Raw genomic sequence first — 27102 nt, 5'->3', positions numbered from 1 at the left:
AGATAGCTAGTACTGATAGGTACTCACATCAACATGATCTTCACACACATATGAAGTAGTTTTAGGTCCAATTAAGTCACGCCTCATTAATTTGCACCACTTCTTCCTTTGATTCGTGTCATTTGGTACATGAAAAAACAATTTATTGGGGTTTTTAATTGTCGTGCTTGGACACATAGGCATAGTACAATATTTGTAGGATTTTTTTTATTTCAGCCATCGTGTAACGAACAAAACACGACACGAACGGCACAAGTGATTGTACACCAATGATTTCGTAAGCACTCTGCGAATACCAGTCGCCTCGTGTAAGTGGCGTGACGTCACACACTAGACGCTACGTACTATGAAATTATTCTTCCAAGCGCAACTTCAAAGTCCCATAACTTTTTCATTTCTAGAGATAGTTCAATGATTCTTCCACATTTTTGTTTCATTTTACTTAAATTTTTAGAATTAATCCTTAACAAAAAAATGAAAACTACTCCATTGTGATGCCTTTATTTTCATTTTTAGTTTGTTCAAGCCTGTATGCACGGAAAATATGTTCAAAATTCTCGCTTGAAAAAAGAAAGATTTATCTTGACTGTAGTGTCCTACATGTGTTTGTCGTTTTTGTTCATTAACGCTGATTTCTCGTATCAGTTTCATAAGAGTGGTTTGTAGGGGATTCTGTGAATTTAATTAATGTAATTTTCTTAAATTTCAATTGTTTATACTGATGGTGAGTTTTTGTACTTGTTTGTTTCCTCCATTACTGTGACTGATGTATGTTTTTTTTTTAATTTAAGTCTGAAGAAGAACAAAATTTTCGATCGGAAGTATGAAATAGGTAATTTGAACAGAAATTATGTTTGTTATTTTTTCCACACCGATCAAATATAAATATATGGTTTTTTTCCCTTTTTCAATCTGGGATTAAATTTAGTTCGTACACGTAAAATAACCACTCGAATGGTCATGCCAAATTTTAAGAGTATCGTAACATCATAATAACATACACATTTCTGTTGTCCCCACGGGTGCAAGAATGTGCGCTAATTTAAAAGTTTCTGACGCCAAGACATTGCTTTCCATGAATTGAATTGATACAAGATAATACAATTTTTAATACAATAAATCGAGCGATTCGTGAGTTGTGAAGTGTTGAAGCGGAATAATAGACAATTAGGGATGAGAAGTTACAGAATCCATAATAAATCAAGTAGTTGCCCCTCCGGAGAGACCAGTACCAGCCCAATGTTTACGTCCGTTTTAAATGCCGTAAGGCTGCTGGCTGGATTTTATTGAAATTGAATTGATTGAACAAAAATACCGAACCGGATTATTGTGATTGTTCGGAGACCTTTCCTCGAAAAGCGAAATTATGCTAGAAGGCATTTTTCGTTCTAGAAACAAAGGAAGAACGATAGCATCATGGTGATGTAACTGCAACAGACATTCGAATTTGTTAAAGTCAAGATGTAAACAGTGAAACGGATACCTAACTTCGTTATTAGATAATTAATTAATGAGGAAGGAACGGAAATTGATGGGTTATCTGTTTTTATTAGCTTTTAAGAGGGAACTGAGCCCATTATCATTCTGCCAAAAAGTCTGTGAAGTATCTAGGTTGAATGAGGCCACCTTAAAATTTCATGTGTTTTATTTTTATGGTATTAGTTTTCGCAATATATGTAGTAGATATTTATTACTTATTAACAGAAGGAGTAATTTTTTTTAAACATATAGTCCATTTTTCCTTAAAACTTCTTTCTCTTTTGCAGTCAGGCTATGAGCCTTTTACTGCTCAATCTCAATATAATTCTCCTCTGGTGAGCTATTTTGATTTGCTCTAGCAGGTGGCAATATGCCACTTAGAAGATTTGTGTAATCATTACACAATATCTGTAGCAGTAAGAGTTTGACTTTAACCCACACTTCCTAGGGAAGTGCCATCTTCGGTCGTTTGTGTTTCCTACAGGGGCTTTTTCATCTTAGTCGTAAGCCTCCTCTATAAGAGGGTTTGCGTGATTTTTCATTTTACTGAAGGTCTTGACGCTCAGATCTTTCAGATGGTCGTGTAGGAATGGTATTTGCAGGTCTTCATGTATCCGTACGTTTTTGACAAACCATGGTACATTCACGGCTCATCTCCGGATAGTATTTTGTACGACTTGAAGTCTCTGCAGATGGATCTTTGCTGCGTATCTCCAAGCCGGGCATGTGTAAGACATGACCGGCCGAATGGTGGACTTATATAGAAGAAGGTTGTTGGAAAGAGACATTTTGCTGCTTTTGCAAATTAGCGGTTGCAACGCTGACGCTGCTGTCTTTTCCTTAGTCACAGCACACGTGTTGTTTCCAAGTGAGCTTCTTGTCAAGTATAACTCTCAGATACTTGGCCTCGTTTTGCCATTCGATCCTCCTACTGAACATTACGACGTGTCCTTGGGGATCTTTTTTCTTTCGGCTGAAAAGAACGGCTTCGCTCTTCTCAGGGTTTACTTCAATTATCCATCGAGCAAAACAATATTGAAGTCTGTAGATGGCTTCTTGTAGGTACTACGTTGCCTTTATGGGACACAACGAACTGTGCCGCGGAGTCCATATTTCCTTCAGTTTATGTCTATTTAAATAGGTCTATGATGTCTTTTGAGCGATGATGCTTCGTCTTTTTCCGAAGCAACTCATGTTGAAAAATGGAAAAATGATTTATTTCTGTATAACTTTCATGTGCATTCGGTACTGTACGCCAACAGCTCCTAAACCAAGCACCAACCTTTCCCCCCTTGGAAGAAATCCTACATCCGCCACTGTGTTGATGAGCATCTATGTAAACAACATCCAGTCGTGGATTAAGAAAATTGGAGACCAGAGATACAAGGCAAATCTTACCTTTACATATGCATAGGTATGTGAGATGTGGATTTAGCAAATTTTCAAATTACACATATAACGCTAACATTTCGTCATAGATTAAATAAAAAATTTATAATTTCCACTAGTACATATAGACACAACGGCAAAATTAGGGAAACGTACATCAACAGTTCAAATGAAGAGTCGGAATTTGCATCTGCTTACTTCACAATGTGTTAGGAGAGATCATAAGAAAGTAGCTGTCCACTGACGGAAAAAGATGATCTTCAGAGACGTTCCTTTGTGGAGTTGGAGGACCTCAAGACAAGGAATAGGAAAGTCTTCAATAGTTCTGTGGGGGATAGATATAGGTAACAGCCTTCGCAGCCAGACTTCGAAAGGGACTAAAAATCACTCCTACCCAATTAGCCAAATCAAGAAGTCATGTGGGAACTTCACGAACGATCCTGAAGAGAGCCTACGAGCTCTGCTAGTCACTTATTTTCCTCGCTCTAAGCGAATTAGCATAAGAGATGATACCACCGTTGGAGATGTATAGCCTAACCCCTCCAGGTGGGAATATAAGAAAGCTGATGGTTCATTCAATCCAGAAATAATTGATTGGGAGATCAAAACACTTACGGCCTTTCAAATTTGCGGGAAGGCATCGGCATCTTTCCGGCCAAGCTCTAAAAAGGAATTGAATTCATTATACCCCCGCTAGCTGAGATATTAAGCCTAGCTATGTGAAGGGGCTATACTCCCCAATCATAGAGTGAAGCAAGGGTATTTAAATTATACTCAAAGAAGGTAGGAAGGACTTCTTGGGTCATATATCTCACCTCCTTTCTCCTGGAGATCATGGAGAAAATAATAGACCACAACATGAGGGGAAATTTGAAGCTCCATAGGAACAGTTTGCCTTTAGGGCGGGTAAATCTACTGAAGATGCTCTCCATCATCTGTCTGTAGAGGTGGAAGGTACCCTCACCACAAAGGATACCTTGCATGTTCCAATATGCAATGCTGTTGAACGCAAAGGAATAGAACATTCCATTTTTAAGAGGATATCGGCTATGTTGAAGGGGCGAACCGTCATGACCTGTCTGGGGGAAGGGAAGTGACTGTGCTGACATGCAGGGGATGCCCCCCTGGAGATGCTTACGGTAAATGGTTTCAATAATTAGGTGTACGCCGACAACAAAGTAGTGACATAGAGGTAAGCATAAGGTTCACTAAGTGACCGAATGCAGCATGCTCTTAGTATCATCGAGAAGTGGTGGGAAGAAGAATTACTAACTGTCAATCCCTCAAAGATAATACCGATTCTATTCACTAGAAGAAGTCTTAATAGGTGCTCTGTTGCACCGGTTCAGAATGACTTGACTTTGAACTTCTCCAGTAAGTGCAAATAGCTGGGTGCCATTCAGCATAGTAAAGTGAACTGTAGGAAACATATGGATAAGACTCATTCCAGAGCCGTAGCAGTCATGTGGGGCTGCACAAAAACCGAAGATGTCACCACACGCAGTCGGCTGCAGAAATTACAAAGGCTAGTCTTGAACAGCGCTAAAGTTATGCTGGATCTGCCTACCTTTCACTTACATGTGAGGAAATAGGAAATGAAGAGGCTGGTGGTAGCAATAAGAATATCCCATCATGGAAAGCTTCGACCTGGAAATCGGATTGGACATATGGGGGTATTGTATCAATTAGATTCAAACAATCAAACCTCTTGGCAAAACCATCAGATGTGATGCCAAATATCTTCTATTTCAAAATACCCTTTGAAAGAGCCAAAATCAGAGAGAGGCATAAGTAATGGGGTAAATGGACCTAAAATGATGACCTTTAAAGCCCTGGATAAATTGTATTCAATGTTTTATGTTTCATTTGTATCTACAATAGATCCAGAAATTTTGTTATAGGAGAATGAAACGAAAAGAAGAGAAATATTCATTTATGCTATTAATATCAAATATTCATGATATTAATAGCATAAATGAATATTTCTCTTCTTTTCGTTTCATTCTCCTATAACAAAATTATTTATTCAAGTATATTCCTAACTACTCAACTGTACTCAACTACGCTCACGTGAGGCACTCGTAAACATATTTACTACATTAAATACATTTGCTTTGGCTACGCCTCTGTTCTGAACGTATACGTACTGGAGGTACGTATACGCTTTGAAAGATCACTCTTGTCCTAGGCTAGGATCATGCATACACACAAAGTGCACTGAATTGGTGACTAAATTCGTTTTACAATAATTACCTCTGATTGCTGGAAGAACAAGAGTGAATACGTGATTTCAATAAAGTGAGCAGCGCTTCTGCCTGTATTTATTTATCAATCCCCAAATAGGTAGTTGAATTTCCTTCTCGCATCCAGATGTGTGTTATCCATAAAGCGAATTCTCCAATTAGCGGCAAAATCAAAGAGGGTTGAAAATAAATGTTTCTCAAGTCACTTTTTTGACCTGAACCAAAAGAGTCGCAGTTTACGTTTAGTAGTTATCATTATTTATTATCGGCCGTTAGGTTCTTGTGTCGTCCACATTATCAGCATTTGAGTTATTTTTCAAATTAGAATTATTTCACATGGCTTCAGTGAACTGCATAGGCTTTGGTGCCCCTACTATTGAGACCTCAAGCGTGCGATTTCTGGATCTATGCTGTGATACACCATGTTGACAACATCTAACAATATCTATGGAAACATTGGAAACAACATATATGTATAACATGACAATAATTATTATTACTATACCCATAGTAACTGATGAATTGAACAACCATGATGTCCAGGACCTCTGGTTCCAACCAGACGGAGCAACATGTCACACAGCTCGTGCCACAATCGATTTATTGAAAGACACGTTTGGTGACCGCCTAATTTCACGTTTTAGACCTGTGAATTGGCCTCCAAGATCTTGTGATTTAACACCGCTAGACTACTTTTTTTGGGGCTATGTAAAGTTATTGGTCTATGCGGATAAGCCACAAACCCTTGACCATTTGGAAGACAACATTCGCCGTGTTATTGCCGATATACGGCCACAAATGTTGGAAAAAGTCATCGAAAATTGGACGTCCAGATTGGACTACATCCGAGCCAGCCGTGGCGGTCATATGCCAGAAATCATATTTAAAATGTAATGCCACAAGATTTTCTTGCGGATAAATAAAATTCATGTCAATCGAATAATCCATCGTTGTTTTATTGCAATTTGAAGTTCTATAGCTCTAAAAAAACATCCTTTATATGTTAGAAATGGTACATGGAGGAAGAGAAGACTGAAATGAGGAGACTCCTCCAAAGGAAGTTTCTCGCCAAATATTCGAAGCTAAATTCACATACCCATATAGCTCTAAGTTATTATTAATAATAATCGATTATAAATTTAATAAATATGTACTAGTTCAATTTGCGCTGTGTATTTCTGTTGTAGGAGTACGATAAGACCAGACAGTCGCTTCCTGTTCAGAATGTCATGTTCCAGACATTAAAACAAATGGGTATTTATAAAATTCAGATATGATTTCGATATTGCTTTCGAGTCTAGAGCGGAGGTAGAAGAATCATTGCAATCAGTTTTGAAATGGAAATTATTTTTATTCATTTACTTCTTTATTCTTGACCTCTAATACAGTACAAGTACTGGTGACAAGGCCTATTTAACAATATACAAAAAAATAATACTATTAAATATTCAAAACAACAACAAAGTTAAACTAAACAAAATATTTCAGGTACAACATAAGCTTACTATTAAAGTTTTTTTTTAGTTCTTATATTTATTTATTTATTTATTACAAACGGCAGAGTCAATTTTCCAAGATATACAGCATTATATGCTTTATTTCTGGTGGTATTTGGTTAAATGCTTCTATTGCTCGGTAAATTGGGCAGTCCTGGGCTTTCCTTGTAAACCTGAGTTCACTTCTGATGGTACCTCTATCTCGGGTGTTATGACTATGCACATCCTGTACTAGTGTATATCTATAATTTGACTTTATATAATTGTTCGTCATGCCATGTATCAGTTTAACTTGTTTCAATTTCTTTAGGTTATGAATGTCCAAAAGTTTAGTGTCCTTATATAATATTAGGTAGAGGTTTCTCGAAAAATAACAAAAAAAATCATTGAATAATAATATTATAGGTGACAGAATACCATTTGTCACTACTATAATCTCATTAAATTCTGGAGATGTCAAAGTCATCAATCGTAATTGATTTTTTTTTATGGGCTCGCTCATTGGACATTTACCCAGGTTCAAGTTGATTAATAAATAATTATTATTAGACATGCACAACATCCATGACCTAGTTGGGATTCGAACCCGGCACCACAGTCAACCTCCCAGTCGACCATACTACCGAGGTAGTCAAAATCGTAATTGATAAGTATTGGTATTCCATAAAATATGTGAAAATTAATGAAATTCCACCGCTCATCATTTAAGTAATCACTGAAAAACCTGAAATCTTTGGACTCACCTATGATGCATAAAAAACCATGTGTGTCTACTTACCTGTAAAACTTTCAGACAAAACGTGAGATTTTTTAGATTTATACCTAGGTACTTGATTTCGAGAGTTCGCGTCTGTTTCAGATGGCGCATACAGCGTTTGTATTTGACATTTCTCGCGATTCTCGACTGTCGTGACGTTTGAGTATAGAATTATAATATTTTATATTGTATGCTGGTGACAATCTTCTATACTCTGAATAGACCAATGGCCGTCTGTCATTATATTCCATTCATTTAATTGAAAATTCGATAAGAACTGAATTTTAATTAATTGTGAAAGTTTGCAGTGTCTCAAATCATTATTTCATTTTCAAACGGCGCCAGACAGATTGCAAGAATTCGAACAATTCTGAAGAAAGCCACCTTACAGGAGTCTTGTAAGCAGAACACCAAAGCAACAGGTGAAATATCTCAAAAAAGCTGAAACAAAATCGAATCATTACACACATCAGGGGTTCTATGCATCTTAGACCCACCCTGTGAATCTTCTGTGCCTGCAGAAATCATTTTTCTCCACAGTATGGACTTCAACAAGCTGTATGAATAATCGGTACATATTCGATTTGATTTATATATTCCAAAAAGTTTCTTCACAATGGCTATTTGAAAATCCAGTAAAATTATTTTAGCACCCTATATAATCTTAACTGTTGAATTTTGAGCGGTGATGCAATGAAGACATTTAATCAGCAACACGAGTTCTACCTCTACAACATAAAAAATCGAGCAAATTAAAATTCTTTTGGTATGGTTATTCAGGTTGCAATATTTAATGTTTCATAAAAATTTCACCTATTTTGAATTATAGGTGTGGGTTACACAAGCGTAACTTGGAAACCCCAAATAACGTTTTGTCAAGACCTGCTTTTTTAAGAGCGGAGGATGAGGAAGCGTAGCTACTAGGAGAAAAAAACAATTTTGATAACTACCGACCAATATCTCTACTCTCGAATGTTAAAAAATTTTTCGAAAGAATAATTTTCGATAGAGTAATGCAGTTCTTTGAGAAGAAAAAAATATTGGTGGAACAACAATGTGGATTTAGAAAGGGAAAATCGGCCATAATAATAATAAAGTTCATTTGACTATAAAAACAAAATGAACACTTCAAATAATATTGTACAAATATACTGAAATAAAGAGACAGAGGCTCACTTCTAAGAAGCTCACCTGTTAGTCTCATTAGATTAGATGCATTATATCGAGTTCTAAAATCCGTAATAAAATCATTGCATAAAAATCAGAAACAGCGACGCTTTTCTTGCACTTGACCAAAGCGTTCGATACAGTGAATCACAACATCTTACTGCAAAAAATGGAAAGATATGGTATAAGAGGTATAACGTCAGAACTATTTCGATAATACTTAACATGGAGAGTACAGAGAACAATTGTAAAAAAAAAAAATGAGAAAAAAATAATATCAAACGCCTTGCATGTAGGTAGGGGGTTCCCCAAGGATCTATCTTAGGTCCCCTACTTTATATAATATACGCAAATGATTTGATTAAAGTAACATCGAATGATACTGTAATGTATACCGATGACGTTTCATTAATCTGCGTTGGTTCCACTCCAGATGAATGCAAATCCGGAGTTGAAAAAGATTTGGAAAACCTCGAAAAATGGTTCGGCAAAAATAATGAACATCACCAAGACCAAATTTATAATATTCAGAGAAAAGAATCAACATGCCATCAACTTGTGAAATGATGTAGGTATTTCGGGACCTTTTCAATCTAGGATACTTAAGTCCAGCTGAAATCATAGCTTGTTCTGTTTACTTTGAAAAGGTATGCAACATTCCCTTCGTAGCATGCACTTTTCAGTAGTTATAAGCCAAAAAAGGAAACAATTCCGAATTTTTTTTAGTTTTTCGTGTACCACGCTGTTAGACAGGTCTTTCGAAGTAACAAAATCGTTTTTGAATAAATATTGCTTGCTCAAACAACATAACAAATAATCAGAATGGTTTCGTTTTCAGACGACCGACTCTTTTCTAATCGATTTTTAAATTTCCGCAATTCACAACACATAGAAACTGAAAATTTGATACAGGTAAACTTTTTTTCTCCAACGTTTTTGAAGATATATTGTTAAAAATAAGAAACCATAAGGGGAACGAATTATGTCAGATTGCACAAGATCGACTAGTTTGCGTCACACAATGCTGTTCAAGTGAAAAGACCGGTCAGCTGTATTCATCGTTCTAGGAAACAAACTCCATTTCTCCCACGGCAGAACAAATCGAGGTTTTGATGTAATTCTTTAGAAAAATTGCATCTAATTGTCGAATTCATGTGAAAGTGAAAGGTTAAGATTGAGGTTATTCACAAGTAAAAGTCGGAAACGACCCAGGTTAAAAAAGGAATCCGCAATTTCACATCATAGCCTACTCTTTAATTATTTATTCAAATGGCTGCAGTTGTAGCATTTCACAAATTCATTTATTATACCCACTCGAAAAAGTCTTGCAGAATCTATGTGTTTGGTTATAGGTATAGCAGCAGTAAAACTTTTTTGTTGTCAGAGCAAGAGTGTAGGTATTTTTTTTTTAATAATAATGAGTTTATTGGTTTCTGGTTCGGAAATTACAAATAAACTTTAGAAAATACTGTGGAGTTATTCAATGACAACTGTGTACAGCTATTTCGAATCAAAATTGTAGAGAAAATTAGAATGAACAATTTCACCAGCTATCCCTTTTCAATTCTTATTCAAATATCCTGAGTTTCATCTTTTTCTTGGTCATCATCGGTATTTTTTTCTCTCATTATCGGGTGTGTACCGTCTTCTTCGGTGGTAGGTAGGTACACGTTCGAGAATTTATAAAGAATCCTAATTCAGCCGGTGATTTCAGCATTAGGGTGTTTCCAGTCTAGATTTTTGTTGAAATTGGGTGTGGCGTACCTCAGGGTTCCATATTGGGGCCATTACTATTTCTGATATTTGTGAACGATCTTTCTGTTGCTCCTGATGTTCCATCTAAGCTGATAATGTTTGCTGATTATGATACACTACTGTGTTCGGAAAGATCGGTACAGAATGCATTGTTGAGTACCTGTAATAATATGACACGATTTTTTGAATGGTTCGTTGACAACAAATTGTTTCTGAATACTGAAAAGACATTGTTGAAATAACAGAAATAAAAGCCTCCTACTAAGAGTTGGAAAGAGTTCCCGGACTCCATTTTATCATCTGTATGCTTTGCTTTGTATAGACTCAAGGATACCACAAATAGTGAAATATGTCTCTCGTACTATTTCAGCCTTTATCTAGGATAAAATATGGAATTATGCTTTGGGGTTGTTCGTCATGTACTGAAAGAGTTTTCAAACTCCGAAAAAGGAATGTAAGGTCAATTTGTGGGGTATCTCATATAGAACTTCTTGCAGACTACTCTTTGGAAAACTGAGAATATTACCCTTGGGTCTGGGATATATTTTTGAAATTGTGAAACACATTAAAAAGAATATCAATACATTCCTGCCTCTGAATTTTAATCATGGATATTTTACACCACAATTGCACGATTTGGTAATTCCACATCACAACTTAACAAGATTCGAAAAATCACCAAGATATATGGGAATCAAAATTCAAAATGCAGTCCCCTTGGAATTGAAAAGAATTGAAAATATACGTGAGTTCAATAGGTCAGTTGAAATTTTTTTATTTTCTAAGTGTTTCTACTCTCTTCAGAAATACTCCTCAGATGCTAGTTGATTGTATAATCATTTTGGAAATATCCTATACCTTTTGTATATTTTTTTGTACTCATATATGTAAATATGTGGTTTTAAAGAAAAAATATATATTATTATTATTATTATTTGCCCAGTTAAATCTCAACTAGAATTGATCACTCTATGGAACATGTATCGATTCTCTCTTATAAACCTGATTTCTGTTTCGAATCGGTTCACACATTTCAGTTTCCTGATTTTCTGCGGAACAATTGGGTAAATTCTTGTAGGTATATACGTACCGGGTTTTTTACCATAATTGGACCCCCCTTTAACTTTGTTACTAAAAGAGGTACAAAAAAATGTTTTCCACAAAAGTTTCACGAAATCGACTAATGTTTTTGAAAATGATTTCACAAAACGAAATATATACAGAGTGGGCCACATATTGATAGCAACTTCATTTTTTCAAATGGAACACCCTGTATATTTTTCTATATTTGACTAGCTCTTTTTCCCCTGATTTCAAATATATAACATATGTTTGGCCTATCTCTCTTATTCTGAGTACCACAGAGTTTCAAATTTTAAGAACCACCTAGCATGCTTAGTATTCAGTTTTCAAGTGGAAGGCTGCGATAACTCAAAATGCTCTTTTTTGAGTTATCTCGTTCGCAACGATATGACATATAGTCAAATTGCCAACGAGATAACTCAAAAAAGATCATTTTGAGTTATCGCAGCTTTAGTTTTAGTGGGATTTCAATGTTTATTTACATCTCAACTGTTCTTTTGTTATCTATGTAAAACATTTTTTTGGTGAATAAACTTATTACTTATTATTATTCTCCTGTGAACATCCAAAATACCTCCCCAGTCAATAATAGGCATATGGGAGAACACAAAAAAAAAACAGATTAATTTCTCGAATAATACAAAACATACAATTTCCAATTGGAATATATTTAGATTTCATACGATATCCTTACTTCTCAATTGAGTTGAAAATAAATACTATGTTTAGCAAAAAAATTCATAATTACATTTTTCAAGAAGGCAAAATGGGCAGGTAATTTTTCGGATATAAATCCAATGGATTATTTGTGAAATTATCCATATTTTTGAGTTTATTGATTTTTCCGTTCGAAAATTATCGTGTTTACGGACGAATATAATCAAAATTGGGAACGGATTCATCATCAGTCAAAATAGACATTGTGACGAAATTATCGATCGATCTGTTCAGGGAACAAGCACCCAAGAATGGAAATAATTTCATTTTCTTCAAAAATAGCATTCATCAATTGAATAAATCCTATCTCTATTGCGTTTTCAAGGAACTCAAATAAAAAAAAATGATGAGAGGAATTTGGTCACATTGATTATTTCTTTCACAACTACAATTATTTTGATTTCATTTTGATATAATTATATTTAAACGGACCTCGAAATAATTATTTCCTGAACGCAATACTTTTTCATCTCGAAAAAGTTCGATTACTTTCTATACTCATATGGACTTTAGATAATCTATTACAATTAAAGTTCCCGACATAAACAACTCGAAAAAACATTCATTAGTGATAGATCACCATATTGAGAAAGATACCCTATCTGGTCTGAAATAGCAGCGATACAACATCGCTCGAAAAACAAATTCAAACAAAATAATCACTTCACGTATCATTCTGTTTACCCAATTGATGAAGCTTCGTATTGTCTGATATCTGAAATTTAATGGAAATTTCATAGGTCAATGCGATCTCCGATTCTGGGGACATTCGTTGCTGTCCAGATTTGTCTTACAAAATCACGTGATGGATCTATTAAGGACGAATATGTAGAGATATCTATGTAGATATTTACTCCCTGCACATATTTATTTCTCTATTTCAGTATCGTAATGAGTCCATTACAGTTCTAAAAACAGTGCTGTAATGAACCCATTACAGCATCGTTTTCAGTTATATTTTTCGTTATGTGGTTGTCTATACTTGTCTATCAAATTTCAACAAACGTCAATAATTGTCAGTATAATATAATTTGGATATAGTGAAATGAATTGCAACATTATTTCCAGTTTCTCTTAATTCTGGTGGTGTAAAATTGATTTCGTCAGACATAAATCACGAATTTAATGCGTAATTGTAAATTATTTCAGAATTCGAAACGTACGATTCATATCCAAATTCTTCAATCTGTCAATTTACGTAACATTCACACCAACTGCCAAGATAAAATACAAAAGTCACTAGGATATATAATCTGAATTTTTCATTGAATTTCGGCAATATTTCACAAAACTTGACTGAAATAGAGAAATTATCGTCTAATACTCGTTGCAGAAGGCAATTCCAACACTCATGCGTTCGAAAACTCGCTCCTTCGTCGCCCATTTCGCATTCGTGTTGGAATAGGAGCCCAATCTGCAACTTGTTTTAGAATATACTCTTCTGTTCGGTCATTAACGATTTGACGCCTGAAGATACGTTAAGAACAAATGGTCTCAAACGACTCATGATGACGATTTCGATTCTGTCTGACCGTCCGTGAACACAATAACTCTCGAACGGAAAGTCGTGATAGCTTGAAATTTTCTCGAGAGTTTCGGATTTCGAATGGTTAGTGAGTAAAATTAAACTAGGGGTTCCGTATATCTAGAAGTTCGAACAGTTATTTTCAAAACTACAGATTCGATTGAGATGAAAATTTGCATTTGAATGTATAACATTTTCAAGCTTCAGGGAAAATTCTATGTTGATCGAGTAGCCAGAACATAGAAATTTCAAAAAGAATATTGAAAAAAAATCAGCCTTTATGTCCGTGATGATAAAACACCTAATAGTTTCAAGTTTTGTGTGAAATTTCAAGATGATCATATTATTAAAATCATAGAAAATTTGAGAAGAACACATATCATCAAAATCATAGAAAATTCGAGAAGAATACATTATTATGTATTGAATAAAATAAAGATGTAAAAACGTATTTTGAATTCTTGTATATGTGATAGAAAAAAACGGTAAATCAGAGATTGCTTCACTCATGCTGAAGAGAGAGTAGTAGTTAACTAGTCAAACTTTTGTTAAACTTTCAAGAGAATGCCATGTGGTATAAACCCCTCTTAAGTGGCAATTAGACGACATAATGACATGTTATGTAAATGGAAATTTGACTCTACAAGTGTATGATTTCAAATATTATACTTATTCGGAATTGAACCCTGGTCTCAAAGCCTGTGCTATGATGTTTATTTTCAGACTTTTCTTTATGAGTTATGTTGGGAGAGAAGAGGTTAAAATTTGAAATGAATTATGCAGGATGACCTATTTTAACCTATACACCGAAAACTCCTTTGAACTGGATCAAAAATTGTTTCAAATGGAAGTTTTTTAATTTTCAGGTGGACATCAAATAAGGACGTTAGATATGATCTTCGAGTTTGAGTCATTTCAAGATTTTTTATTTTGGGATTATACATTTATTTTTGCAGAATATTGATTTTCTGGAAAAACTCAAAACATTCTGTCTCTTTTTTTCTATAGAATGAATTTTTCAGGAGATAAGAAGTGTTTTATGCTGATGAGTATGATAAATTAATTCAAAATCATTTTCTTCTGTATTCTTCTTCTGTATTGAATATGTATGAACATATTCAAAAATGAAAACTAGTTTTTTTTTCTGAATTTGTTCCAATCAGAGGCTACGTTAAAATCTCAGCGCATGCCGAATTTTGACATTGTTCCCATACAAAAAAATGCAGTGGTGGTATACAAGGTGAGTCACCACGATGACCTATTAGACGTTTATGGAAAAATAATCATAATTTTGAGCTGAAAATTTACATGTTGGTTTTTGAGACTTTGAACTTTCTCCCTGAAATATTTTCAGATCTCTACAACTTTTTTCCTGATAAACACCCTGTACATTTTTCGCCCAAACCGCGAACAGATTTATAATATTACGTATTTACAGAATCGAAAATGATGAAGGTTTTTTTGAAAAAACTTTTCCTGCAGAAATATTCAAAAACTCATTAACTCATGAACCGTTGAGTTTCTAACCAAGGTATGCATTATAACTGAATTTGTCATAAAAAAAGCTATCTAATGATGCAATAATATACTGGGTGTGCAATTCGCAATAAGAAAGTAGTAGTTTGTTTCCTGTATAACCGGAAATTGTTGAGATCTGAAAATATTTTTGGAGAAAGTTCATTGTCTCAAACCCTAATAAGCAAATTTTCAGCACAACATTATTATTAGTGTTTCATAAACTCCGACTAGGCCATTGCGGTGAATCACCCTGTATACCAGATTGTGCGTAATTACAGACAATTTTTCTCTTTAATAAAATGAGGCTTTATCAACCGTCTGAAGCTTTGAACAGAGGATAGAACTGTAGGTACCTACATTGCTAACTTTTGAACATCAACTTACATGACATTTGTTATTAATTTAAGTTTTGTTGGATTCTTTCGAATGAGAGTTAATTTTTGATTTGTTATTTCTCTCTCCATCATGATACTGATCTCTTCAAAAATGCTCAGTAGTAAATGTTTAGAAGATTTTCATCATAAGTAGATAAGTATGAAGAATCATATCTCCACAATGGTTCATTTATTGGGAAAAACGAAGGAGACGAAGTATTTCTTATTTTCTACGAAGAATGAGATTGAGAATCGAAAAATAATTATTCCCTATTAAAAAAATTTACTTGACCTTAAAATCAAACTTCTGAATGTCTGCATTCAATGAAGTCTATAAAACTTTCCAGGGCCCCCGCAACCGCGCGTGCAACGCGTGCACCGCACGCGGGCGCCACTCTAAAAGGGCGCCAAAACCTCTTATAGACCGCATGAAGGACCGATGGACCAAAGGTTTTCGAATAAGATTCTTTCAAATTTTTTCAACAACTTTTTTTTCCAAACTTCTTTTTTGCAATTTATACAAGTTTCCGAACGTCGCAATCGGTATGAAATAGCCAGATATTGGTTTACAAAAACGCATACTCGATGCTAATCCTAGGGCATTTTTTGCGCCAAGTGCTGCACACAGCTTAAATTAAACTGAAAATGATGCTGCTAAGGTTTCAAATGAAACAGTGGACTATTTTGATATTGAACAAGAACTTTATATATATTTCTCTTCATCCCCAAAAAATTGGAATGTTATAAAAGAGCATGATCCTCGGTAACATCTAAAACCCCTAAGTGATACTAGATGGTCAAGTAGAATTGATGCTAAAGTTTCATTTTATTCAAATATGTAAAAACAGCCTTTTATAAATAGCAGAAAATGATACTTTTAACATAGAAACTAGACATAAAGCAAGTTCTCTTTTATTAAATATTCATTCTTTTAAATTTATTTGAAGTATAATAATTTCTTATGATGTTTCATTCCAGATTAATATTGTAAGCAAAATGATGCAAAGTGTAGCGATTGACTTTGAAGTGTGCCAAAACTATTTGAAAAATTTAGTTGATCATTTCAAAAATTATAGGGATGATAATGTTCTCGACGAAAAACTTGCGGAAGCTGGAAAACTAGCGGCTGCTCTTGAGATAGATCAAGGTTTTTCTTCATTATATACTGTAAGACGAAAGTATAAACCAAAATTGTTCGATTATGAACAGACTGATGAGGCACCTCAAGATCCAAAAATCGCTTTTAAAATAAATTTCTTTTTGAAAATAATTGATCAAACACTAAGTTCCTTAAATAGTAGGTTTATTATGATATCTGATTACGATTACGTTTTCTGTTTTATTTGTGATATTCTTAAATTAAATGACAAATATCTATTAAAATGCTGTCATGATCTTTAACAAAAGCTAACTGATCAGGAAAAAAAGAGGCTGACGTGAAAGAAAATGATTCAACGAGATAAAAGCCCTAAGATTGTTTTCATTATCTAAAGCGAAAATCCTCCACAATATATTTTTGAAAATAATCTAACTTCTTCTCTACCGAAACTTAGTACTGCCTCAAGAATCCTTCTCACTTTACCTGTGTCTGTTGCTTCTGGTGAGAGATCATTCACTAAATTAAAAATAATTAAAAACTATTTGAATTCTACCATGTCATAAGAAAGATTTTCTGGATTGGCAATCTTAGATATAGAGCAAGAGATACTCGATAAAATTGATTGATTGATAATATAAAAGAATTTGCAGCAGCAAAATCTAGAAAAACATCCATTCAATTTCTGGATTGATCTTAATTAAATGTTTATGCCTTTATAAATGATTTATAGAAGAATACAGCTTAAATTTTGAAACACATTTGAAATGTATTATGTTACAACTAACACCATAAAGTTCTTAAGGCAATGAAGGTTGCTGATAGATTTTCAACCATTCTACAATAAATTCTTAACAAAAATAAAAAAAAAAATTTCTCGATTATCCAGCAGTGCTTTTCTCCACCTCCCCCCTTTAAGGGGCGCCAAAATATGTTCCGCACGCGGGCGTTGATATCCCTTGCGGGGGCCCTGAAACTTTCATTTTCGATCCAAACTCTTCCCAAGGAGTTTTTTCAGTGGATCTTTAAAACTGGGCCACCCTGTATAGAGAATTCCTCAAAAATTTTCTGGAAAAAATTATTCGACTATCAACTTTCGAGAGCTGATTTCGACTATGAACTCTTGATACTCTTGAAATCGTGTAAATAACCATCCATTGAATTTCCACATCTAGTATCAATCAGCTCGTTTAAAGCCTTTGATAATCACGTTATCGTTTATTGTTCTTCGCAGATACGATTTAGCCCTTGATTATATCAAAAATGACCGATATCACGATAAGAAGAACAGAAAATTGAAAATATCGATTCCGGAAACGTACGAACGATAATAATTTCTGCCGTTGTTTTATTCAAATCGCATACCATATCGCGTCAGAGATCTACGTGGTTCTATGTGGTGGATCATCATTCACCAAAATTTATTGTTTAGTGGGTTAGTCCGACCTTGAATTTTGTATGCGAAGAATTGAATTGACAATCGTACACATAGCTGAACTCAAACGAAATACCGAACAGATTTAAGATTTTCAAATATATTTTACCAAAAAGAAAGCTAACAAGTAATACAGGGTGATTCACCGCGATGGCCTATTAGACGTTTATGGAGAACTAATTATAATTTTGTGCTGAAAGTTTGCATGTTGAGGTTTGAGACGATGATCTTTCTCCCTCATATATTTTCAGATCCCTAAACTTCCGGTTATACTGGAAACATACTACTACTTCCCAATTTCGAATAGCACACCCAGTATATTAATGCATCATAAGATAAGATGACAATTTCAGCAATATGCCATACCTTGGGTAAAAATTCAACAGTTCATGAGTTAATGAGATACTTATAAAAAAAATGGTGTCGACGGGGATTCACATTTTTTCGAATACTTCTTCAGAAAAAAATTGTTTCGATAAAACCTTTTTCATTTTCGATTCTGCAAATACTTAGCATTATAAGACCGTTTCCAGTTTGGATCAAGAATGTACAGAGTGTTAATAAGAAGATCATGAACTTGGACAACCCAAATTCATCAAAACTCAAGATTTTCAAATTAGAACCTATATTTTTTATTAATTCAGTCGATTCTACGTACAAAAATAGTGGGGGTTACTTAAGCAAACCCTTCACCTAAAATGAATACTTCAAGAGTAAGAAGAACTTTAAATGAGGAATAACTGCAAATCCTAACTGAGTGGAGTAGTCTGTGACTTCCGGAAAACGCAGAAAGAAACTGAAATTCGATGATTGGATAACAAAATTTTACATTTCATAAATTATAACTAATTTTTCGTTGGGATTGTTGAGAAATCCATAAACCAATACAATATTCAGTTACGAATAATTCATTACAATTACAATTCTTGAAATGTCAAATTTAGTTATCGGAGCATCGAATTTTATTTTTTTTCGAGTTTTCCAGAACTCACAGACTACTCCACACAGTTAGAAATTGCAGTTTTTCTTCGTTTAAAGTTCTTCCACGATAAATCTCAAAGTATTCAATTCAGGAATAGGGTTTGCTCAAGTAACTCTCCACTCTTTTTATAAGTAGAATCGACTGAAATAATCAAAAATATAGTTTATAATTTGAAAACCTTGAGTTTTGATGAATTTTAGTTGTCCATGTTCATGACCTTCTAAAGGGTGTTTTTTAGAGCTATAGAACTTCAAATTGCAATAAAACAACGATGGATTATTCGATTGACATGAATTTCATTCATCCGCAAGATAATCTTGTGGCATTACATTTTAAATATGATTTCTGGCATATGACCGCCACGGTTGGCTCGGATGTAGTCCAATCTGGACGATGACATTTATGGCCGTATATCGGCAATAACACGGCGAATGTTGTCTTCCAAATGGTCAACGGTTTGTGGCTCATCCGCATAGACCAATGACTTTACATAGCCCCACAGAAAGTAGTCTAGCGGTGTTAAATCACAAGATCTTGGAGGCCAATTCACAGGTCCAAAACGTGAAATTAGGCGGTCACCAAACGTGTCTTTCAATAAATCGATTGTGGCACGAGCTGTGTGACATGTTGCGCCGTCTTGTTGGAACCACAGCTCCTGGACATCATGGTTGTTCAATTCAGGAATGAAAAAGTTAGTAATCATGGCCCTATACCGATCACCATTGACTGTAACGTTCTGGCCATCATCAATTTTGAAGAAGTACGGACCAATGATTCCACCAGCCCATAAATCGCACCAAACAGTCAGTTTTTCTGGATGTAACGGTGTTTCGACATACACTTGAGAACTAGCTTCACTCCAAATGCGGCAGTTTTGTTCGTTGACGTAGCCATTCAACCAGAAGTGTGCTTCATCGCTAAACAAAATAAAATGGACGTAGTGCGCGATAGGTATTCCGCACAGAACCATTATTTTCGAAATGAAATTGCACTATTTGCAAGAGTTGTTCAGGCGTGAGTCTATTCATGATGAATTGCCAAAATAAACTGAGAATCACTTGATAGCTGTCAAATCGGTCGCCATCTTGAACAGTAATGCCAACTTAAAGTTATATACATCGAAAAAAAACACCCGTTAGAAACAGTGTTATAATACTAAGTATTTGCAGATTCGAAAATGATAAAGATTTTTTCAAAAAAATGTGAGTCCTCGTCGCCACCATTTTTTTCGTAAGAATCCCATGAACTCATGAACCGTTGTGTTTTTACCCAAGGTATGGCATCGCTAAAAAAAAAAGCTATCTAATGATATACTGGGTGTGATATTTGAAATAACGACGTAGTTGAAGAGATCTAAGTGTTGAATTTGCTTTTTTCGTTTTGAGTGAACAATTGAAATATTAGTCAAATTTTCAGGTTTTCTTCCAGTAGCATCTGTTGAGGAACACGCTCAAAACACACTCAAACGAAATTTACGAAATACCGAATAGATTTCAGATTTTCAAATATATTTCACCAAAAAGAAAGGCCACAAGAAATATCCTATTTTCAGTTGGAATTTCGAAACTTAGAATCTGTTGAAGCTGGTGCTCAAGAAAGTAACTTCCTCTAAAATAATTCTTTTTCTAGCTTTGACAAAGCTTTCTATTCCTTTGAAAAGAACATTATTACTTCTTTGTAAAATTTCTACAAGTTCATTTGGGAGTCAATAATTTAAAAACCTCTAAAATTAGAGGTTTTTGAATTATTGTCTTCCATTGTGTACGTATCTTTTCATTTGATCCAAAATATATTTTATTGTTTGCGTTATAAAATTGCTCTTTTCATTTTGAGTGTGCAATCGAAATACATATTAGCTAAATTTTTAGGTTTTTTTCCAGTAGTATCTGTTGAGGAACACACTTTCATTCTTGTTTACTTCTTGCTTTATCTCTATCAGTACTTTTTGACGTTTTCTATGAAATTTACTATTTGGCTACACTAATGCCACCAGTTAGGTCAGTTCAACGGATGCGGGAAGATTATTCTCCTTATCTTTATTTACCCTCCATATCCATATCTCTACCCTCCATAGGTTTATTGCTTGCATTTGGTAATATTTCATTGAAAACGATTTTTTTTTGACAAAAAAAAAGAAAAAATTGGTATAGTATTCTGTGTATAAAGTTAAAGTGAACGAACACAACCTTAGAATATAGAACAACAGGAAGGAGTATTAGCTGAATAGAATTTCAATATGACCGACTTTGAACAATGGCGTAAGTCAAGGTCTATAGTTTACACTAAATCTATAGACATTGGGCGTAAGTAGGTAATAAAAAGTAAGAATGCTATCAGAAATTTTATGTAATTTCCATTTGAAATTGATTATTGATTTGAAAATTATGATGAAGAAATTTTCCTCATCTGAGATCATTTCTAAAAATAATTCGAAATTATATATACAATGTTATATAAAATAAAAATAAGTCGAACTTTTTTCTTTTGCAAGAATTTTAACTGCAAACTGTGTATCTCAAATATTAAATATTAGTACTTCTAACTAAAACAGCAATGCAACAACCAAAGGAATGAGAATAATGAGATGTGAATGGAAAGAAAATATGGCCGCCTTGGGATAGATGTACCATTCAAAAAATAAACATTTCTTCCATAAACAATATATAGGTATAGTATATGCAAAGTCACTTGGAGGAAGCCAGAATATTTCGATTATACAAGGGTTGTCCAAGTCTCCAAAAATTCCTTTGAGGCCAGTGTATTTATTGCCTAACAATACTTTCAAATAAACCCCGGTATTTAGCGGATCGCGGTATACACTTCAAAGGGACCTCTATAGCCAAGTGTTTTTATGGACTAGTTCAAGTGACTTTGGATATACTATAGTACTAACCGACCGGATTATTTTTTGGAGGGGCCAAAGTAACACGAAATAATACTCGAAAATTATAGTTCTGCTGATCTTGTAATTATTTTAGCCGTAGTATGTCAAATTTTAGGGGAGCCAGTAAAATTTAAGGGAGGGCTGGACTTTGAACAGTGGCGTAGATTATAAAAACTTAAGAAGAAATTTCATGTAAAATCAATCCGATATTATTTTATCGATTTAAAAACTACGACAAAGATACTTTAATTGTCTGAAATCATTTTAATAATGATTTAAATTTTTTCATGAGGTTGAAATACGAAATTTCATTAATAAAACTCTATTCTCAATGAAAATACGAAACTTTTCCCACGCAATAAAAAAGGAATTGGACAAAAACACATAATTTCAAAACAAACATATTTATTGTCTTTGAAATGGAATTAATTGAGTATGTTAACATATTTGTAATTCTCTCACCAGTAACAACATTTTCACGAATCACGAATATTGTATAATAGTTAGTGTTTTATTCTAAGGTATGCTTTAGGTTGTGCGACGAAGAGACTTACTTCAATCTCAATCTTTGAATTCCGAGGAAAACTATTATCTTTAAACTTTTTCAAATTTTTTCAGAAGAGTTAAGGACATTCCGAGAGATAAGGAGAACAGAATATAATGTAAAAATTTTTCAGCTTTCGCTCAAGATATAAAATTATTCGAATCACATCCGGATTCTATAGAAATTATATAAGTTAGTTGTGAGAACGTCAGATAGATCTTTTAAACATTTATTATAATTGACCTATAAAATTATTGACATTTAAAACAAAGTGATGATTTTTAAAGTTCACTCTTTCAATCTGAAGGTTTAAAAGCTGTTCGAAGGTTTGAAGAAAACAACGCTTGTCGATACGATAATAAACTGCATCATTATTGACTCATTTCAAAAAGAGACAATAAAACATCGATCAAAGAATCACACATGATACTCTATCTGTAGAACATCCATTGAGTCAGGGACTTTAGGTATTATTTCTTCAACTGTAAACACAGGTCGATTGTCTTATCAATCCGTATGTATTGAAATCGAATTTGATCTCGTCTTTCATGATTTCTGGAACTAATCGTAAGCACCCAGATAAATTCGTGTCTAATTCTGGCTCTGTCGATACATTGTAATCGTCGATCGTGTCGTATCTACGATTTTCATTCGAAAATAATTAGGTTCAGTTCATTTTGAACGTAATCGGATAGGTCGTTAGAATTATCACTGGCGTAGATCGAACCCGGAATCATCACGGAAATTTACCGAACGTACCCTTTCGATGATTTTATTCTACGAATGTTATCTGTGATACCGACATCATTGAGAGAAGTGCAATTCATATATACTCAGAGAAATCCCGATTTATATAATATCAATTCCTTGTGCTATGAAAATTGTTTCATTAAGTTACACAATTGTATTGAAATTGAAAAGAGATATTTATTACTTTGGAAGATTCTATACAATATGATGTGAAAAATAAAAAAAATTTTTACACAAACGAGTATACATTAATCGAAAGTAGAAGTTTTAAAAAATTACAGGAAGCTCACTGAAAGCATCTCGACTCGAGAATATTAAGACTTAAGGCAGTGGCGACGCTAGGGGGGGCCCGGCCTTCCCTAAAATTCTACTAGCTCCCCCTATAATTTGACATACTAAGGCTTAAAGATTAGCAAAACTATAGTTCTGCTTTACTTTGGCCCCCCCAAAAAAAAAATCCGGCCCCCTCTTGGCCAACCCTGTTTTTGGAAGCTGGCGTCCCCACTGACTTAGAGACCTCCGATCTATTTTTTCGGAATGATACGATAGGATCAGAAAGTGAATCATAGATAACTTGATTCGTTCTCGAAAAATGACTTTCAAATATTTCACTATAACTCGATAATCGAAAAATTATAAAACCTTTTTTCAGTAATTTTTATGTTTTATATGATACCCATAACAGATCATAGAAATTGATTACCGTTTTAGAGATATATATTACAGTTGGAGTTTTTTGAATGTTTCTACAATTGTTCGTTAAAAGGGCACAAATATTGGGTATATTTTCGAAATGTTTATATAGAGAAAGTTCACAAAATTTGTATACCTTTCCCCTACAATTGTTCATGAGAAGTGCACAAATATTTTGAACTTTTTTAAAAACAATAACTGTTAAGTGTTAAAAATAAAACAATTTGATAGAATTACTAATTACTACACAATCAAAGATACACAAAATGTGTAACTTTATTTTCTGCGCAAGCTTGGTGCTATACCTATTCCAATTCCGCACCAATTTGTGTGAAAATTGTTGGTAAATTGTATATTTATTTTTAAGAGTCCACTGCAAAAGTCATAGCATCACTATTTCAACGGAGACCAAGTACCCTGAATTCAGGTGTATATGCGTAATGTTCATGAATTATTAGGATTTATAGACATTTCAACATAAAATAACAAAGATATAAAATAAACGTTAAATTTATTGGAGGAAATTGGATAATATTAAAAACTCTTGATATTTATCATGTCAGTATTTTTCGAATTTGAGATTTTCCGGGCAGTTTCGGATCTCGAATGGCTATGTTATTGTGAGTTCGATAATGGGCAAAATCAGACTAGAGGTTCCGTAAATATGCTTATTAGAAATACAGTTTTCTCGATAATTTCAGATTGCATTACGGATGCAATGGAGAAGAAATTTTTATTCAGAATTATTTCAGGATAACTATTTCGAGCATCACGCTTATTTTTTTATCGCGTCACCAAAATTCGAAAAAAATATTAGAAAAACCTCAATGTTCCAGAGACAATTTGGGTGAGATTTTACGTCTAGGTAGGTATACCTATAAAAAAATAACAATTTCAAGCTAGTCCAAAATTGCGTATTGATTGCGTCATCAAAATCAGATAAATTTCAAGGAGAATATCAAAAAAATGATCGGACTAGGTTAATATTTAGATTATAATAAATAATCACTCGAATATTAATGCCAAATTTCAGGAGGATTGTCTCCAAGGGCGCAATAGGAACGTGAATGAACGAACACTCAAAAGCTCCTAGTGCCAAGTCAATGGCTTTTTTGATTTTTTTTAAATTTTCTAATGATGGAAATATTTGTATTTTAGTATTGTATTCTATTGTGCCAGTTTTTTACTTATAACTCTGGTATTATTACATTCATTGTTTCAATTTTTAGGTATTGGCGTCTCTTGCCACTATTATTCAGTGGCGTAGATATAGAGGTGCGATGATCCTTTTTCTATTGAAACTCTACATCACTGCCTATTTTTCTGAAAAATTATTTAATTGCTGACATCAACAGAGCTAAAATAAATCTGGTCTCCTGAATTTTTTCATAGAATGTACTATTTTCGAGATAATCGAGTACAAAGCATACTATCCACGAAAATCTGCAAAAATTAATTATTCAATTTTCGAATTATGATTCAAAATATTACATCACCTAGACTTTAATACCTAAAAAATTGAAAACCAATGAATGTAATAATACCAGAAATATAAGTAAAAACTGTTTTTAACACCCTGTGTCTCGAATAGGAAGCTCATTAAGATATATGTTTATATGAATTTTTTTTCATGAAAAGAGTTGTTCTATACAACACCAAATATATTGCACTAAAATCTGCACCATCCTGTATAGTAATACTAGATTACAGCCGTTTCACCCAAACATGAACTTCGAAATCTATTTATAAACTGACATTCTAACCTCACGAAACATGTTGATTGTAAACACAAACTATCAAAGGTACATAAAGAATCAAGTTAAAAGGTATATATTGTGATATAGTGATCAGCTCTATTATATTCGAAATATTTTGGAAAGCCAAAATCAATTATTTCTAACATATCTAAAGGGTTATTCTCATATTATCGAATTGAAACGAATCAAAATAAACAAAACAACACTGCGAACAATGATAAGAGAAGTTCATTTTTGAGGTTATAAATGTTTAAGAAGGGAATAAGTCATTTTTAAGACAAGAAATATGACTGCTTAAAATAAGAAAAACTTAACACGCACTTAGTCTGAGATGCAAGACAATCTGTGTCTTAAACCTCTCTCAAAATTTAAGATGGACCTAAGTCAGGCATATATTCGACGGTGCAAGTCGCCATAAGACCATAGAAATCAGACGACCAATTTGGACTAAGCCAACGTTTCGTCTATTTATTTAAACATTATCAAGCCTACAGGAAAAAACCTACAAAATGGGTTTAAGTTAAGTGAAAAATATGTATAAATGAAAGGTAACCAAGTCGAAGTTTAAAGTATTTACTTACCAAGTCCATTTAGTCGAATAAATAGGATAAGTTTGTATTCAGACAATATTGGAAATTATTATTAGTAACATGTAAATATATAAAACAAGAACAATATACACACGAAAAACTCTAATATAAAATTGCAATCACTGTCAGAACAAACTGTTGAATGAGTAATATTTTGTTTTTTTACAGATGTCATGTGTTAACACATTTATGGGTTGTGGTAATCCCGATATCTGTCTAATATACTTGACTTTGATCTTGTGTATCTGTCCTGTTGACTGTTTTATTTAGTTTTATGTATAATTGCGCTGATGTATCTTTTCTCTCCATTTGTTTCATAATCTACTATATCCGCGAACATATGTTCTACTGTAAAATGTGTTTTTGCAAGGGTGGTTGTATTTCTCTTATCCCTGAATCTCACATTCCAATCATATTTATGTTATTCGATTCGCATTCTTAATAGTTGTTTAGATTGCATTTTGGGCATTTTATACAAGGTGTTCTGATTTGTTTCCGACAAACTGAAATGGGTGATAGATCACATCATTTTAAGCTAAAAAGTTCCTATGAACATGGGTCCGGAAATGCTTCGTTTCCGAGATACAGGGTGTTAAAGTTAAAAAAATAATTCGCGTTTTCTTTAATATGTTTTGACTGCTTCGAAATTCTTTCATGAAATTATTACTATTCAAATATTAAATTTAAATTCATTTTGAAAATTTCTAAGGCGAAATGCATGCGGATTTTCTATTGCCCACTAATAAGTAGAAGTGGTATGCTATGTAATTGTTGTTTTTAAGTGTTCTGAATATTCTGTTTCCTGAAATATTGCGTTGTTGGGATGCTTTACGAATACTGAGTTTTTATTTTCTTCGAAGGTCTGTAA

General features: G+C 33.7%; 1 protein-coding gene across 1 annotated transcript in view; it reads right to left on the bottom strand.

The window, feature by feature from the left end:
• LOC123685223 (protein TIS11) overlaps positions 1 to 26371 on the bottom strand; it is a 47631-nt gene extending 21260 nt beyond the window's left edge. Inside the window, exon 1 of the mRNA XM_045624840.1 lies at positions 26226 to 26371. Within this exon, the coding sequence (XP_045480796.1) occupies positions 26226 to 26234 (9 nt within the window). The 5' untranslated portion in view covers positions 26235 to 26371. The remainder of the gene's footprint in view (positions 1 to 26225) is intronic.
• Positions 26372 to 27102: the final 731 nt, after the last annotated feature.

Source organism: Harmonia axyridis, chromosome 7 (genome assembly GCF_914767665.1).
Source record: "Harmonia axyridis chromosome 7, icHarAxyr1.1, whole genome shotgun sequence".
Taxonomy (NCBI): domain Eukaryota; kingdom Metazoa; phylum Arthropoda; class Insecta; order Coleoptera; family Coccinellidae; genus Harmonia; species Harmonia axyridis.
Note: the sequence above shows the minus strand (reverse complement) of the source record. Positions and strands in the feature narration are given on the sequence as shown.